This window comes from Amblyomma mixtum, chromosome 1 (genome assembly GCF_055824585.1).
Source record: "Amblyomma mixtum isolate Tamu chromosome 1, ASM5582458v1, whole genome shotgun sequence".
NCBI classification, from domain to species: domain Eukaryota; kingdom Metazoa; phylum Arthropoda; class Arachnida; order Ixodida; family Ixodidae; genus Amblyomma; species Amblyomma mixtum.
In genome coordinates, this window is record NC_143012.1 from 13,407,469 (window position 1) to 13,422,010 (window position 14,542).

Sequence of the window (14,542 nt, forward strand, 5' to 3'; positions counted from 1 at the left end):
TCAGAACAAAAACAAAAAATACTATTTAAAACATGAATGTCATTCTGATGAGAGGGAGGTACAAATCACTTTGGATTTATGCACAAGTGCGCAGAGGAACGACGAAACCGTTGTGGAGTCGACCGTGTCGGCGGATAACGCACTCCAATCGCAAATAGCGCTCAGAAAAAAGAATTTCGAATTGCGTTAGTCCTGCACGAAAAATCTAGGACTTTTTTGGTGTGATACGAGCGCGTAGAGCGGCGGTTAGCTGGCAGAATGTATAAACTCTTGTCTATTCCCAAATGATTATTATAGAGTAAATAGAAAAATTCGTCCTATCCCGGTAACGTCTGAATGTGAGACTTTCGAGTTCTGCAGCTCCTGGAAGTAATGATGGAGACGTGCGCCAGCTGTATGAGTTACAGATGAACCTAGCTGATTTTTTTTTAACTTTCTCAAGTTTGGTAATATTAGATTGTGTCTGTGGATCCCAGACAATCGCGGCATGCTCTAGGACGGGTCGAATAAATGTTTTGTAGGCCAAAATTTTAATTTCAGGAGAAGCGTTTCCTAACGTACGCCCTAAAAAGCAAAGTTTCTTCACTCAGTAAGCACACACTGCCATTACATTCGCCCGTGTAGTACGGGTATCACACAAAAACTGTAAATAATAATAATAATCCTTATTCGACCATCACGTCGTACATGATGACTGGGGCCCGGAGTCAAAGCGGACCATTGACAGTCTGACAAAGCTCTGGGCCCCCTACATTTTGGCAGTAGTACAGGAGGTCGAGAAGTACTGTCCTTTACAATGAAAAACAAAGAAGAAAAGATAAAAAAGGCAAAACAAGTGAGCATAAAATAACACTTCAAGGTGAAACTTATGCCATCAAAAGATACTGCAATATAGCATAGAGTACAGTGAGCCATTGACATCTGTTTGATCATAGGACGGGTGACGAAACACGAAACAGAAAAGAAAAGCGACGTTTAAAAATTGCGATCGGAAGGAAAAAATAGAAAAAGGAAGGGCGAATAGCGGAAAAACAGTTCCGCTAAACATTTGTATGACACGTCCCCTAAATTAATATTTTCTTCTTGAATTTGAATAAGTATTTGTGACAGCCCGTTTTCTAACGGGTGCAGACCATAGATAGTTCGATAGATTTTTATTCTCCATTGATCCCTGTTTCTTGTTGCGTATGTCGGAATTTTTTTTAAAATCTAGCTAGTGTTTGAATTCTTTTTTTCAATGTGGCTAGTGTTGGAGGTATGGAAGCGCTTCTATACTTGGGGAAAATTTAAGAGGTGTGGTAAGACTGCGGGACGCTTTCAGGAAAACGCAGAAAGTTCTTTTGTATTATATGTATCTTGAGTAAGTTCGCCTGAGTTGTAGCGCCCCAGACTAAACCACAGTGACTAAGACGAGAATTAAATAGGGAATGACAAATCAAAAGCATCGCACACTTTAGGAGTATGTGCCGATTACGGCAGGGACGACCAAGAATTTGGGATAATTTTGTAGTCATGTGCAATATATGGTCACCCCAAGAAAAGTTTTGAACGTTGGTACTACTTCGATAGGACAGAACTAATTTGTTTTTAGATCGGAAAATGACAACCTTCGCCTTTGTAATATTTAATTTGTAATGAGTTTTTCAGGGTCCATTGGTCTAGTCGATCTAACACACAGTTTGCTTTATCTGTCAAATAACTTAAATGAGGGCTTTCTTACGTTTACTCAGATTTAGTAACATGGCTCATTGGTGCGTACCTGTTTTCACTTGCATCATAAAGGCAAGAGCAAAGGGGATACAATAATTGATGTTTAATTTCATCTCAAAGAACAGAGATTATAACACGTTACCTTGTCAGTGAAGTTTGCTCCCGGTTAGGCCAATAGACAGGGTTCAAAAAAAATCTGGCATATAAATATGAAACTAATTGGACAGGGAAGTGTTGGCGCGTCACTATATTGCATGCTCTTGAAGGAGGCATGAATCAAAGTACGTGCGCTTGGAAGTCCGAACAGCACGTGTTCCGAGTCCGGAGAGTAAATGAAGAGTTTCAGAAAGCCATTGTGCGGGCCCAGCTTTCAACTCGTCCACTGGGACACACACTAATGAGTTCGTTTTTTTCAGTACCTCGTTGGTTTATTTCGAGCGCCGGTGATAATCAAAACTTTTTCACATTACGATTCGGCACACGTATTTTTTTTTGTCTTTCAAGAACGCTTGCAACTTCGAATAGCAATTCATTCCCGCCACTTGCATAGTGGCGATTGCAAACTCCGCCAGTCCAGAAGAAATAAGCTCGGGGCGGCTTCCAAACCTGTCCTAGAGCTTAAAATAAATAGAATTTGCGCATGGCGTGCTTACACTAAGATAAATTTGCGGCTTACCTTTCGCAGCACGAGCAGAATACGCCAACGCTTTTTCGAGGTGGTGACCCGGCCAAAAACAATCGTCGCAAGAGGCGTCAGAAGCACGTAGTGAGCATTTGGAGGACTACATCGAATGAAAAACTGTCGCAAAACGTTGAATTGTACAGGTTTACGCAACAACGAAGCGGCTGAAGACTGTGCCACTGCGGCATACCGCGGTGACAGAAGTAACTCGTACGACTCACGCGACGGCCGGAAGAGGCGCGACAAAATAAAAGTAGACTCTCACAGCTTACATTTGTATTTAGCCGGGGTATGTTACGCATTCAGTGAATGGAACATATGTGATCGTGCACGGTGGCCAAAGAGTTGCCAAGCCATCTGACCAATGGTCGTCCTATTTAATTGTACTAGCATGGCATCCAATCTATTTCTTATCGAGGAAGCACGGTGCTGGCCATCGAGAGGATTCCAAGACGTGGTCCAATGATAGATCATCGGCCACTGCAGTGTCCCATGCGCTTCCTGCGGCAAAGGAATCAACGCTTGTTTACAGCACTTTCGTTTTTACCCCACTAAGGGATGAAACAACACGCACTTCTTTCCATCTATTCTTCTGAAGCGTACCACTAGTCGCTTGCATCTTCCTGAGAACTTGGAAGGCCCAGCATCAGGTGTGAAGCGCTCACGTTTCAATGATGTTCCGAGGGTCCTCAACAGTGTGAGACTTGTCTTGTAGCCGACGTTGACGAAATGGTACGAGCAAAAAAAGTCGTGGCCTTGTCGATCTAGATAGCTGTGCCGCACGGACCCATGGCCTCTAGAGATTGGTATCCTTTAGAAAGGCTACCACAGCTCGTCAGCGCCACACACGGTGTGTTACACGGTGGGGGCACACTCTATTGAACTATTGCAACAATTTGGAGGTCCGCAAATACCCCGACATCCTGTTTCGCGGGTCACAAAACTGCATACTACAGATTCCAACGCAGCAGATTGAAGTCGCAAGCTATCATATAGTACACCAAGTGACTGTGCTATCCGCGCTTCCGTTACTTGAGAGACGCAATTGGAGCAGGGGCGCGCCCACCTGGCTAACCGCGTGCTGTGAAAAATTGTGGCATCACGATTGCCAAGAGGCTGCAGTTTCAAGCCCCCCTAATGAACTTGCGCAGGTCACGACTGCACGCGAGCCTGGCGTTGGATGGCTGGAGGTGCTGAACGTGTTCTCCAAGTGCGGCTTCGGACGGCAGAGCTCACCGTCGCCGAGGACAGGCACACGGTAAGCTGGTCACTCATTTCAGACCGCGCGAGAATGCCGCAGCGTCAGCTATATGGTGGGCAGACGAAGCACGAGCACGGAGAGTTTGCCGAGTAACAGCAGGACCGCGTAGAGTGTGGAATTTTAGTACGAAAACTCATACGCTCGCCAACAGCGACCAAAAATCTTGTCACCACCGTACGTACGTTCCCTCTTGTGCAGTTTCCTAGCCACAGCGCCGCCACCTTAAATCGAACTAAGCACAAAAATACATAGCTCAAATTCGGGCCGGGCCACCACCAAAATATTACCTTGGCTGATTTGTACCAAAATCGATGTCCAACCATAATTGACCGTGCCAAACACGATGGCGACATGCAAATTTGAACCGGGTCATTTTCAACATATGACGCTGGCCGCCCCCGAAATTTCACCTTAGCCTATTGTGACCAAAAACAAGTATAGCCTAAAGCTAGAGCTTTCGCACTACAGTAGGTTTAACATAGTTAAAGCCCTGATATTTTTTTTGATGCGTTTAGTATGCGCTCCCCATACTTTCACAGTTGTGTTGTCACCATATGTTTATGAACTTTCACAAGGAAGCCATTTTTGGTGTATTAATGGACCAATCATGCTTGTCAGTGTGATTTTTGCAATGGAAGGACTAATTTTCACAGAACTACCTGGGGCAGAGAGACGACAAACAGAACGAGCGTTTTTTTCAAGTGCTACCATATACTATACAAGCGACGATGCTATCCACACTTGCATTACTGGAAAGATGCTCTGACACAGCTGCAGCAGGGGCTCGTTGTAGCTCGCACCGGGCTAACCATGTGCTGTGGAAAAGTGTGACGTCAGGGCTGCCAAGAGGCTGCTGTTTGAAGCCCCCCTAATGAACTTGCGCAGGTCACGGCTGCACGCGAGCCTGGCGTTGGATGACTGAAGGTGGTGGACGTGTTTTCCACGTAGCTCCAAGTGCAGCTTCGGACGGCAGAGCTCACCGAGGAGAGGCACACGGTGAGCACATCACTCATTTCAGGCCACGCGAGAATGCAGCAGCGTTTACTGAATGGTGTGTAGACGAAGCCCAAACTCTCACAGTGGGGCGAGCAGCAACAGGACTGCGGAAAGCGCAGTTTTTTTATGTCTATAGTATGTGCTCATCATGCATAGTGTCACAGCCGGGTTGCAACCTTGATATTTATCAAGTATCATAGGGAAACCTGTTTTTGGTATACTAAGAGAGCAATCATGCTTGTGTGTGATTCTTGCAGTGAAGCGATAACTTTGACAGAAAGGCCTGGAGCAGACAGACGATAAACAGAACGAGCGCTTCTCTTCAACCCTTTTTTTTTGGCGGGAAAAGCTTTTGTAGGAATGGCGGAGGGTGGGCACACACAGTTGTGATATCAGACAGGCGTGTTCTTTCTTGGTGAGTTTGACGGATGGGCTGTTCACATATTCATCCGTCAGTGCATGTCAGTGGGACACGTACGAAGGTATACGTGGTCCAGACAGCTTTCCCCACTCCCACCCATACCTGTCACTGCCACCCCAAAGGCTCATCTCCACCCTCACGTACCCCATCTACCCCTTACCAAGCAGTCCAACAGTACATTCAGACAGAATGATTCCACACCGAACGCAGTTACGCAGGAACGAGCAACCTGAACATTAAAGGGGTCATGACATGATCTACCAACAAATTGAGGTTTCACGTCGCGGATATTAGCCACGACCATTGTTATGCATACTTAAAAAAGAAGTATGGCTCTACGTGCGCATTTGAGCTAAACATTGCAATTTGAAGTTATTGGAAGCAACCAAATTAAAGCTGCCTGGGTGAGTGACGTCATAAACCGACAGCGCCGCTCTGCTGGAAAACCGCTGCAAAACCGCCGAGATCGGCAGTAGACAGAAAAATTCAGGGTGCACTTTGGCTCTCTAAAGTGCTGCAAGGCGAAAGCGTTTCCTGGCCACTGTTTGTTTTCATTTACTTTTTTATGTATTTATTGCTCCTTTTCTTAATTTTATTTTCACATCTTATTTTTATTTTGTTTCTTTTCTTATTTTTATTTTTATTTTCCTTTTCTTGACTTTAATCCTTTTATTTTATTTATGCCCATGCATTCACTAGATGCATGGAACCATGCTGGAACCTTGAGCCTTTTAAGCAGTGACGCCGAAAGGCGGACGAATCTGCCGACGCGTCTGCTAACGACAGTATGAGGCATTAAAGGCGTTCGCCTTAAAAGGGAAGGGTACGAGCTTTTGTTCCCCTGTCGTGACTTCCCCCCTTTACACCTCGGCACCGCTATCCCGAACAGCGAGCAACCCACTCCCCTGCGCTCATTACGCGGAGTGCGCAGTTCATTCGTTCAGTTGAGTGTTGGTCTACGGCATCGTGAATCGCGAGCGCGTTAGTCTTACCTGATTACCACATGGTACCGCAGAAGTTTTAAAAATTCAATTACAAATTACTCGCTGCACCAAATGAGCTCATATTTTCCCCACTTGTTCCGAGATACATAGCGGACAAAATGTAATGAACAACTTGACTCCGAAAAATGGCGTCATAACCCATTTAAAGGCTATCCGATGGAAGCTCCCACACCTCGGACAACCACCCGCACTCCTTAAACCTTACCAGTCATCAACAGTACACCGACGCAAACCTAAACACAACCGCAAGGATCGGCACAAGTGTTACATTGGGCCCCACCACAGACCTTGCTTATATATGCAAGCCCCCGTGTCTTGGTCAAGCCGCAGGTTGTCCTAGCAGGTTATATCGGCAGCAGCCTCCCCATCTGTAACACTACCCTTACATTCAAAACCAAATATTTGTTCCCCACACTCAACTCTTCTGTGCGATGTCAGTGCACATTAAAGAACCCCAGGTGGTCGAAATTTCTGGAGCTCTTCACTACGGCGTCCCTCATAGCCTGAGTCGCTTTGGCACGTTAAACGCCTGTAACCCAATGCACTCAACTCCTCTGAGAGTGGGAAAAACTTGGCTCTCATCATGCGCCAGAAGCAGCTGCGCCCCAGCAACAGCTGACTGGGCCAGTAGGATTAAGCAAGCTTTACACACCCCCAGCAAACGAGTCCAGAACCTACCCACGACATCACAGGTAGACCCGCACATTTTACATCCCTGAGAAGCCGCCAAGGTCTCCTTGGACGCTGGCTAACGCCTGAACTGCAAACCCCGCCTCCGAATCTCTGTCTACACGCAAACTGCGGAAACTCACGCAACCACCCTCGCTTGAAACAGCTAGGCTTCCTTCTGCAGGAGCCTCAAAGACACAGACACAAAACGCACCTGGACCATTCTCTGAGCCCTCCTAGACACCACCACCGGCAAAACCCAAATTCACAGCACACAAAGTTTTATCCAGTTTGATCTACAAAAGACACAAAGTGGGCAAGGAAGGGTAAGCCTTAAGGTGCTTAACAACGTTTTGACAAGAGGACTTGTGTTCACCTGGACCACACGAAGCCCTCTTGTCGAAATGCTAGCAAGCACTCTGAGGCTGTCCCCTTCCCTGTTCACTTTGTGATTGCAAGAACCATCGGCCTACCGTCTCTCTACCATGATCTACAAAAAGGGGGCGCTGACATCAACCTAACTCTATGAGACATATGCATTGCAAAAACAGTTCTTTCAATTGGGACGAAACCACTTGCCCCGGGCCCCTTCCGTCTAACTAGAACCTCGACAAGGACATCACCCTTGATGAGGTTGAACGACCACTGTGTGCTATACGTCGCCCTACAGCCCCCGGACCAGACCACATGACATACAGGGTCTTCGGCAACCTTGACGACACCTCAATTTAGGAACTGATGGACTCCTGCCCTCCACTTGGAATCACGCACACATCATTTTTATTCCCAAACCCAGCAAGGCAGTCATCCTCAACCGACGGCAACCCTTTCGAGAAGCCTCATGGTTCCTATCCTACAACCTGTTTGGCTTTCATCCCACTCCCTGGGCACAAGACATATCACTATCCCATAAGGAAACCATATTCCACACGTTCTGTTCTCGTCCTGAATGTTCAAAAAGCGTTCGACGCTTTTAGCCACGGCAATATCCTTCGCACCACGGTCACCACTGGCTGTGGGTCGCGCATATGGCACTACATCCAAGCCGGTACTATACCACCACCTTTATTATCCCTCCCCATCCAGGTCAAGCATGTTGGTGAGTTGTTTGGCCAGTACGGCTACGGCTATTTTCAGTAGGAGGTAGGAGAGAACACTTTGTGGAGTGTCCTGGATGGAGAGGAATAATAAAGGCGACACTCCGCAAGGTGCAGTTCCCTCCTCCCTCCTACTGAACATAGCGTCAGCCCACTGGCCAAACAACTCACCTACATACCTGACTTCCACGCGGCACTAAACACCGATGACACCACTTCATGGGCGACAAAAGGCTCCATAGGAGAGGCACAAGGTACTTTATAATAGACAACTGATATCATCACTTAGAAACTGATCAGTATGGGCCTTAAGTGTTTTCCACTCAAATGGTCATTGCACGTGATCGGACAACTTCCTCGGGTCCCACGCATACATCTGCGAACATAAGACGACGACATACTCCTGGCCTCTATATACAAGACACTTTGGGTGCCACCTTTGCATAGAAATCCTAGACAAGCAAACCAAAAAGCTTTATTCGCAGATTTGCTACATGCAACCACGGCCTGTCGTAGAGGGGAACCCTTAACAAGACAGACGCCCTAATCACCGGCCGATTGAGTTACCACCTTTCCTACCACTTGCTCATCAAAGTGCGACCACCTGAGCACTGCGCCTGCAACTGTCAGTTTGGTACGTTCCTCATTAGATTATGGGTTCATTGTGTATGGTTCAGCAGGTCTGTCATACCTTAAAAAATTGGATCGAGTACAATACTGAGGCCTATGGCTCTCATGTGGCGCATACAGGACACCTCCCATAGTCAACCTCTATGCAGAAACAAATGAGCAGCTTTATTTATTACCTCAAAGGCCCCGGTTGTGGGGCATTACATGAGGGATGGGCGGATTACATGCAGATTATATAAAGATTACAGGATACATAAAGATTACTGATTACATAAGGATGGCCTCAATCTTTTTCTTGAAGTCGATGCAGTTGACGATGAGTACGGCTTCCGGCGGCAGATCGTTCCAGTCCCGAGATGATATGACAAAAAAAGAACGGAAATGAGATGTTGTTCTTGCAGCGGGTGGGTATACGGTCCTGATGTGGTTGTTGCGGCTAGAAGGACGATGAGCTGTTGATATGATAGATGATCCTAAAGGTGAATGATAGAACTTGTGGAATAGGCATAGTCGAGATATTTTTCTTCTAGTTTCAAGGTTAGGCAAGGATGCTCTGGATTTTAAAGAGGACACACTAGTATAGTAAGAGTAGTCAGAATAAATAAAACGGATAGCGCGGTTTTGAACTTTTTCAAGGATTATAGAAAGGTTAGATTGATGAGGATCCCATACTGCTGACGCGAATTCTAGTTTAGGTCGGAGGAATGTTTTATAAGCTAATAATTTGATAGAAGGGGTAGTAAAACGAAGATTTCGACGTAGGAAGCCAAGGGTGCGGTTAGCGTCATTAGCGATGTTCGTGATATGCGAAGACCATGTTAGGGTATGAGTTAAGGTGATGCCAAGATACTTACAGGAAAGAACAGATGATACTTCAGAACCGAAAAGAACATATTTTGAGGGAATATGGGATTGCCTGCGATGAAAAGAAAGCATGCATGTTTTAGTAATATTAAGGGACATTAGCCAATGCTTGCACCAAGTTTCGATTTGGGTTAGATCAGTTTGGAGGGTGTCAGAGTCAGTTCTGCTGGTAATAGGGCGGTAGATTACACAGTCGTCGGCAAATAATCGGATGTTCGAGTTGACGTTAATGTAGATTAGAAAAAGCAAGGGTCCAAGCACTGTGCCTTGTGGTACACCTGAAGTAACGGGGGAAAGAGGTGACGATGATTTGTTGGCGTAGACAAATTGCTCTCTGTTGGTCAAAAAATTTTGTAGCCATTTTAACACCAAGGGGGTAAGGTTAAGACGTGAAAGTTTTAGTAGTAATCTTTTGTGGGGTACCTTATCAAAAGCTTTTTTCAAAATCAAGGAAGAGCGTGTCAACGGGAATGTTTAGGTCAAGATGAGAGCTAAGATCATTAACAAAAAGGGCTAGTTGGGTGTCACAGGAAAGTCATTTTAGAAAGCCGTGTTGGTTAGGATGAAAAAACTTGAGCGAAACTAAAAATTTAACGATGTGAGAATAAATAATATGTTCCATTAGTTTTGAACAGATGCTCGTAAGAGAAATAGGGCGGTAGTTTTTACATGCCACAGCTTTAACCTGTGTTTAAAGTAAGATCTGTACCAAAACATATCTACCATCCAGTTGTAGCGAAATCTCTTTGTCGAATATTATTCACCAACAAACCTCAAGCTACCTGGCCACTGGTATTGCGATTCGAAGAGAGATGCCCGAATCTCAATATGCAGCACACATTACGTGACATTGCCCAAAGATGAGATGCACTACCTCCGTGTGACAATTTTCCTGTAATTTGCGATTTCACTCTGTAAAGAAATTCTGCAACAACATACTATATAAGAATTCCTTGCACTCCATGAAAAATACAGTAGGGTTTATACTGATGGTTCAAAAATGGGCGGTTACGTAGGAAGCGCAGTGGTACGAGGGAATCGGAAAGAAACCGTAAGACTTCCGCACTGTGTATCCACTTTTCACTGCCGAAAAAATAGTAAACTAGAACCTCACGAACCGTATTATTTACAAAGACTCCCTAAAGGTGTTTACAGCTCTATTCGAGAAGTGCAATCACTCCGTTACTTGTTGACGTACCATACACAACATGGCAAAAGCCACAGCTGGCCGCCGCGGTGGCTCAGTGGCTATGGTGCTCGGCTGCTGGCCCAAAAGACGCGGGTTCGATCCCGGCCGCGGCGGCTGGAATTTCTTTGGAGGAGAAATTCTAGAGGCCCGTGTACTGTGCGATGTCAGTGCACGTTAAAGAACCCCAGGTGGTCGAAATTTCCGGAGCCCTTCACTACGGCGTCTCTCATAGCCTTAGTCGCTTTGGGACGTTAAACCCCATAAACCAAACCAAACCAAAAGCCACAGCTGAAGGGTAAAACATAAAATTCTGTTGGGTCCCGAGTCATGTCAGAATAAAAGGCAACGACAGAGCAGATTTGTGCGCTGCTGAAGCTCGTGGGAAAAAAATAAGCAATGTGTACCATTTAAGGATTGCGTGGATTCAGTACAACGTAAATTACGAAAAAAAATGGCTGTCGTTGTGGAACGAAGAAGTAAATAACAGAGTACACTAGGTAAAGTCAGTTTTAGGTGAGTGGAGGTCATGTGTGCACAGAGAACGTCACAAAGAAGTCGTCCTCTATCATCTGCAAATAGGCAACATACACCGTACGCCATTTTTATCCTTTTAAGAGAAGCAGGATTTCTGGAGAAACTCTAAATTCTCATCGACTGCTTCGTTGGTTTTTTATTTGGTAAACATCAACCACTTTCTCATTCCTGAGAAGAAGGCTGAGGTGTTTATTTGGTTCGTCGGGAGCTTCGAGATTCTTGCCCGGTCAAGGATAGCTGCTGAGGTTACCAACCCCATTTAAATCTTTTACTATTACCCATTTCTAGAGGTTCTTTCCTATGTGATCACTAGGTAGTACTAAAGTTTTAGGCCCGCTACACCACCGATGATTCTTCACATTTCTATAGAATTCAGCGGAAAAATTTGCTTAGCACCTTGTACTTGGTGCATGACGGCCATAGTTGCCTATGTGCCATAAAGCACTACACACACACACACCAACCACCCGATGCATTCTCGCATCAAGGTGCATGCTTACTCAGGAGATAATCCTCACGGGCATGCCTCGATCCCTGGTAAACAGCGCGCTCATGCGCTGTCCCGAGAACTATTCCTCCGTGCTCGGGAAGATCGGACATCCAAATTCGCATAGGAAGCTTCGCGGGCTCTACTCATATATCACCAAATCATCACTTATTACAAAAATAGACGCCTCATCCTCTCTTCACCTCAACATATACTGGATTCAAAATACAGCGAGGTCTGATGGCAACACCAGACAAACCGCTGCATCTCCCCCTCCGTCCTTGATAGAGCTCCTTCCCTAAGTGGAAGAAGCCCTCCGCCTTACGGTCATTAGAATAGTGCTAAAGATCCGCGCGAAAAACCCACTACTAATCCGAGGAGATTTTAAAGCAAGACACGTAATCTGTGGTTACAAGCACAACTGCAGAAAGGAATCACAACTCTGGACGTTAATGCAGAACATCTTTGCACAGTAGTTAATCTCCCCCTCTGCAAAAAGGCAACTAAAAATCATAGAGTGGGATAAATTCTGTAATCCCCGGAAGGAATCCCCCACCGAGATAAAGGATCTTGCAAACTGGGTGAATACACTCACGAAGAACGTCGGAAGTTAACAGTGCAAGAGCGGGGGCTAGTTGGTGGTTCGGACTGATCAAGCCGTGCTAAATGGCACAGAAAGACGAGAACACAGACGGACGAAGCGCGTACTTTCAACTAGTTTACTTCACAAAACGAGTCTACACAGCGGGATGGCATAACCGGTCTAAGAACGAGATAATCAATTTGCATCTGACAGCTGTAGAAGAAGCAATCAAGAGCTTCGGTGCCACGAAATCCCAGAACATTTGTGGCGCAAGTGCCGAAGGTTTCCTGGAAGTGATGTCCACCTACCTGGATTCCTTGTACGTTCACTGGAACGAGAAATGCTACCTGCAGCGAGCGGGGGTTTGTATAGGTTCATGCTCAGCTCCTGTGCTGTCTGACCTATACATGGCTAAAGAGAATAGGAGCTTGAAACCTGTCCTGGAAGACATGGGAATAGTCGCGTGCTTCAGATACGTGGATGATTTTCTGCTATGTTTCTCTGCGGAAAAAGCGGGAAATGTAGACACAGAAGCGATCATAGAGGCCTTCCAGTGCGCCTTCACCGGACTGGAATTCACGTACGAACTCCCCGACCTCGAAGTAATGGAAGGCGGTCTGCACACTTGTTGGCAACACAAAACCAAATGAGAAAAAGCCATCCTGCGTTATGACTCAGGCCTTGGAAGCTCATCAATAGATTTATCGCATTCTCCTGCATGCTACAGGCCACTAAGAAGACGTGTGCACACATGGTGCAAAAAAGCCTTGAGGCTCAAGTAGCTAGACTGAAAGAAAGCGGCTATCCAAAATCCTTACTGACCTCAGTTGCAGAAAAGCTACTTAGAAGGATGACGTTTGAGGTTTCAAAAAAGGAAGAATCTTCTCAGGAAAAGGTGCGGCCCATCGTTATACCATACATCCACAAGGTGTTACATGGCCTAAAGAAGATCGCAGGCAACACAATAACCCGTTAGTATTTTCTTCCCGCGGAAAGCTTATCGGAATGTGGGCAAAAACGAACAACAACGACAGACAAAAACCGCCATGCAAAATCGCACACGAAGTAAGATTCGTTGAGTGCGACAAGGAAGTCATCTGTGACGTGCCGCTCCTATGCGGTAAGAGATACATTGGACAAACCGGTAGGTGCATCAACACTAGACTGAGGGAACACGCCAACTCATGCGGCCAGATAACGCACCCTGGTAATCTGGCTTCCCACTGGTACCATTGCAAGTGGAACCAGCATAATGACCCAGCCATCCAAGGCCACGTCAAAACCAAACCAGAAGAAGGATGCAAACCTCATCCGGATGACACTACCATACTAGGACACGGGAAAACAAAAACTGAACGTGAAATCATTGAAGCCTTCAAGATGAGGACTTGTGGAACAGAAAACTGGGTCAGGACACCGTCAATAGCTCTCGAAGATAACGAATTAGACTGGTTGAGGTCACTGGCCAGGTCATAGACAGGAAGGTGAAGGCAGTTTTTCAGATGCAAATTGATTATCTCGTCCTTAGATTGGTTATGCCATCGCGCTCTGTATAAAAGCGACACGTTTTGTGAAGTAAACTAGTTGAAAGTACGCGCTCCGTCCGTCTGTGCCTTTTAGCGCGATTTGATCAGTACGTCGGAAGTGCCACATCTTGAGTCCCGAGCAATCGGGAAGCGGAAATCGTGGATAGCAGACTGTTCCAGATGAGAGAAGCACACTCCAGTATGCAAAAAAGATGGTTCAAAAACAAACACGACCTCTCAAACTAAAGATAGTGGCCTTAGTAAAAAAGATTGGAGCACACGCAGTACACTTACCCCGTCAACAGTGGGGCCAGATTTGCAACCGCGTGGAAGGAAATCTGGGACTGAAAGACACGTGGAAACGTCTACGTTGCCTCTTAGAACAAGAAAACACTAAAGATTCCCAACAACGTAACGCAAACCGCATCGTCCACACATTAAATGTGGAAGACAGCACTGTGATCCAGAACTTAAAAGGCAGGTATCTCACAACCACAGCTAGGACCCCACCCCTCAAATACTCAAGCCCTCTGAACCCCGTGTTCGGCGAATACTTATCGGGGTGGAAAGTGAGAGCAGCTATGTACTAGATTCGCAACATGTAGGCGGCGGGAGCGAATAAAATCACCAACAAAACATTACGAACCTGGACGAAAATTTGGCCCAAGCCGTAACAAAAGGCGGGGGGAGGGGGGCGCCCTCCCCCCGGAATGAACCCACGCTAAGGTCACCTTTATTCTAAAACTAGGTCGACCACTTGCAGGCAATCTGTCCACGCAGGATCTGATGCTTCAAATCTCAGAAGAAATTCTACAGCCGAGACACGGCAAGCGCTAGACCTCCCGAAACCATACTAAACGTCCTAAACCTTGTTTTGGGGGGGCTTGCA

At 46.1% G+C, this 14,542-nt stretch overlaps 2 protein-coding genes across 10 annotated transcripts in view; one reads left to right on the forward strand and one right to left on the reverse strand.

Moving 5' to 3' along the window:
• LOC149365508 (uncharacterized) overlaps positions 1-14,542 on the reverse strand; it is a 620,172-nt gene that overhangs the window by 103,672 nt on the left and 501,958 nt on the right. The gene's annotated exons all lie outside the window — the stretch shown is intronic.
• Positions 1-14,542, forward strand: part of LOC149365509 (uncharacterized) — a 130,856-nt gene that overhangs the window by 97,981 nt on the left and 18,333 nt on the right. For all 4 annotated transcript variants that reach the window (XM_089543295.1, XM_089543269.1, XM_089543276.1 and 1 more), the window contains exons 2-3: positions 3,544-3,650; positions 4,539-4,649. In XM_089543295.1, the coding sequence (XP_089399421.1) occupies positions 3,544-3,650; positions 4,539-4,571 (140 nt within the window). In that variant the 3' untranslated portion in view covers positions 4,572-4,649. The remainder of the gene's footprint in view (positions 1-3,543; positions 3,651-4,538; positions 4,650-14,542) is intronic.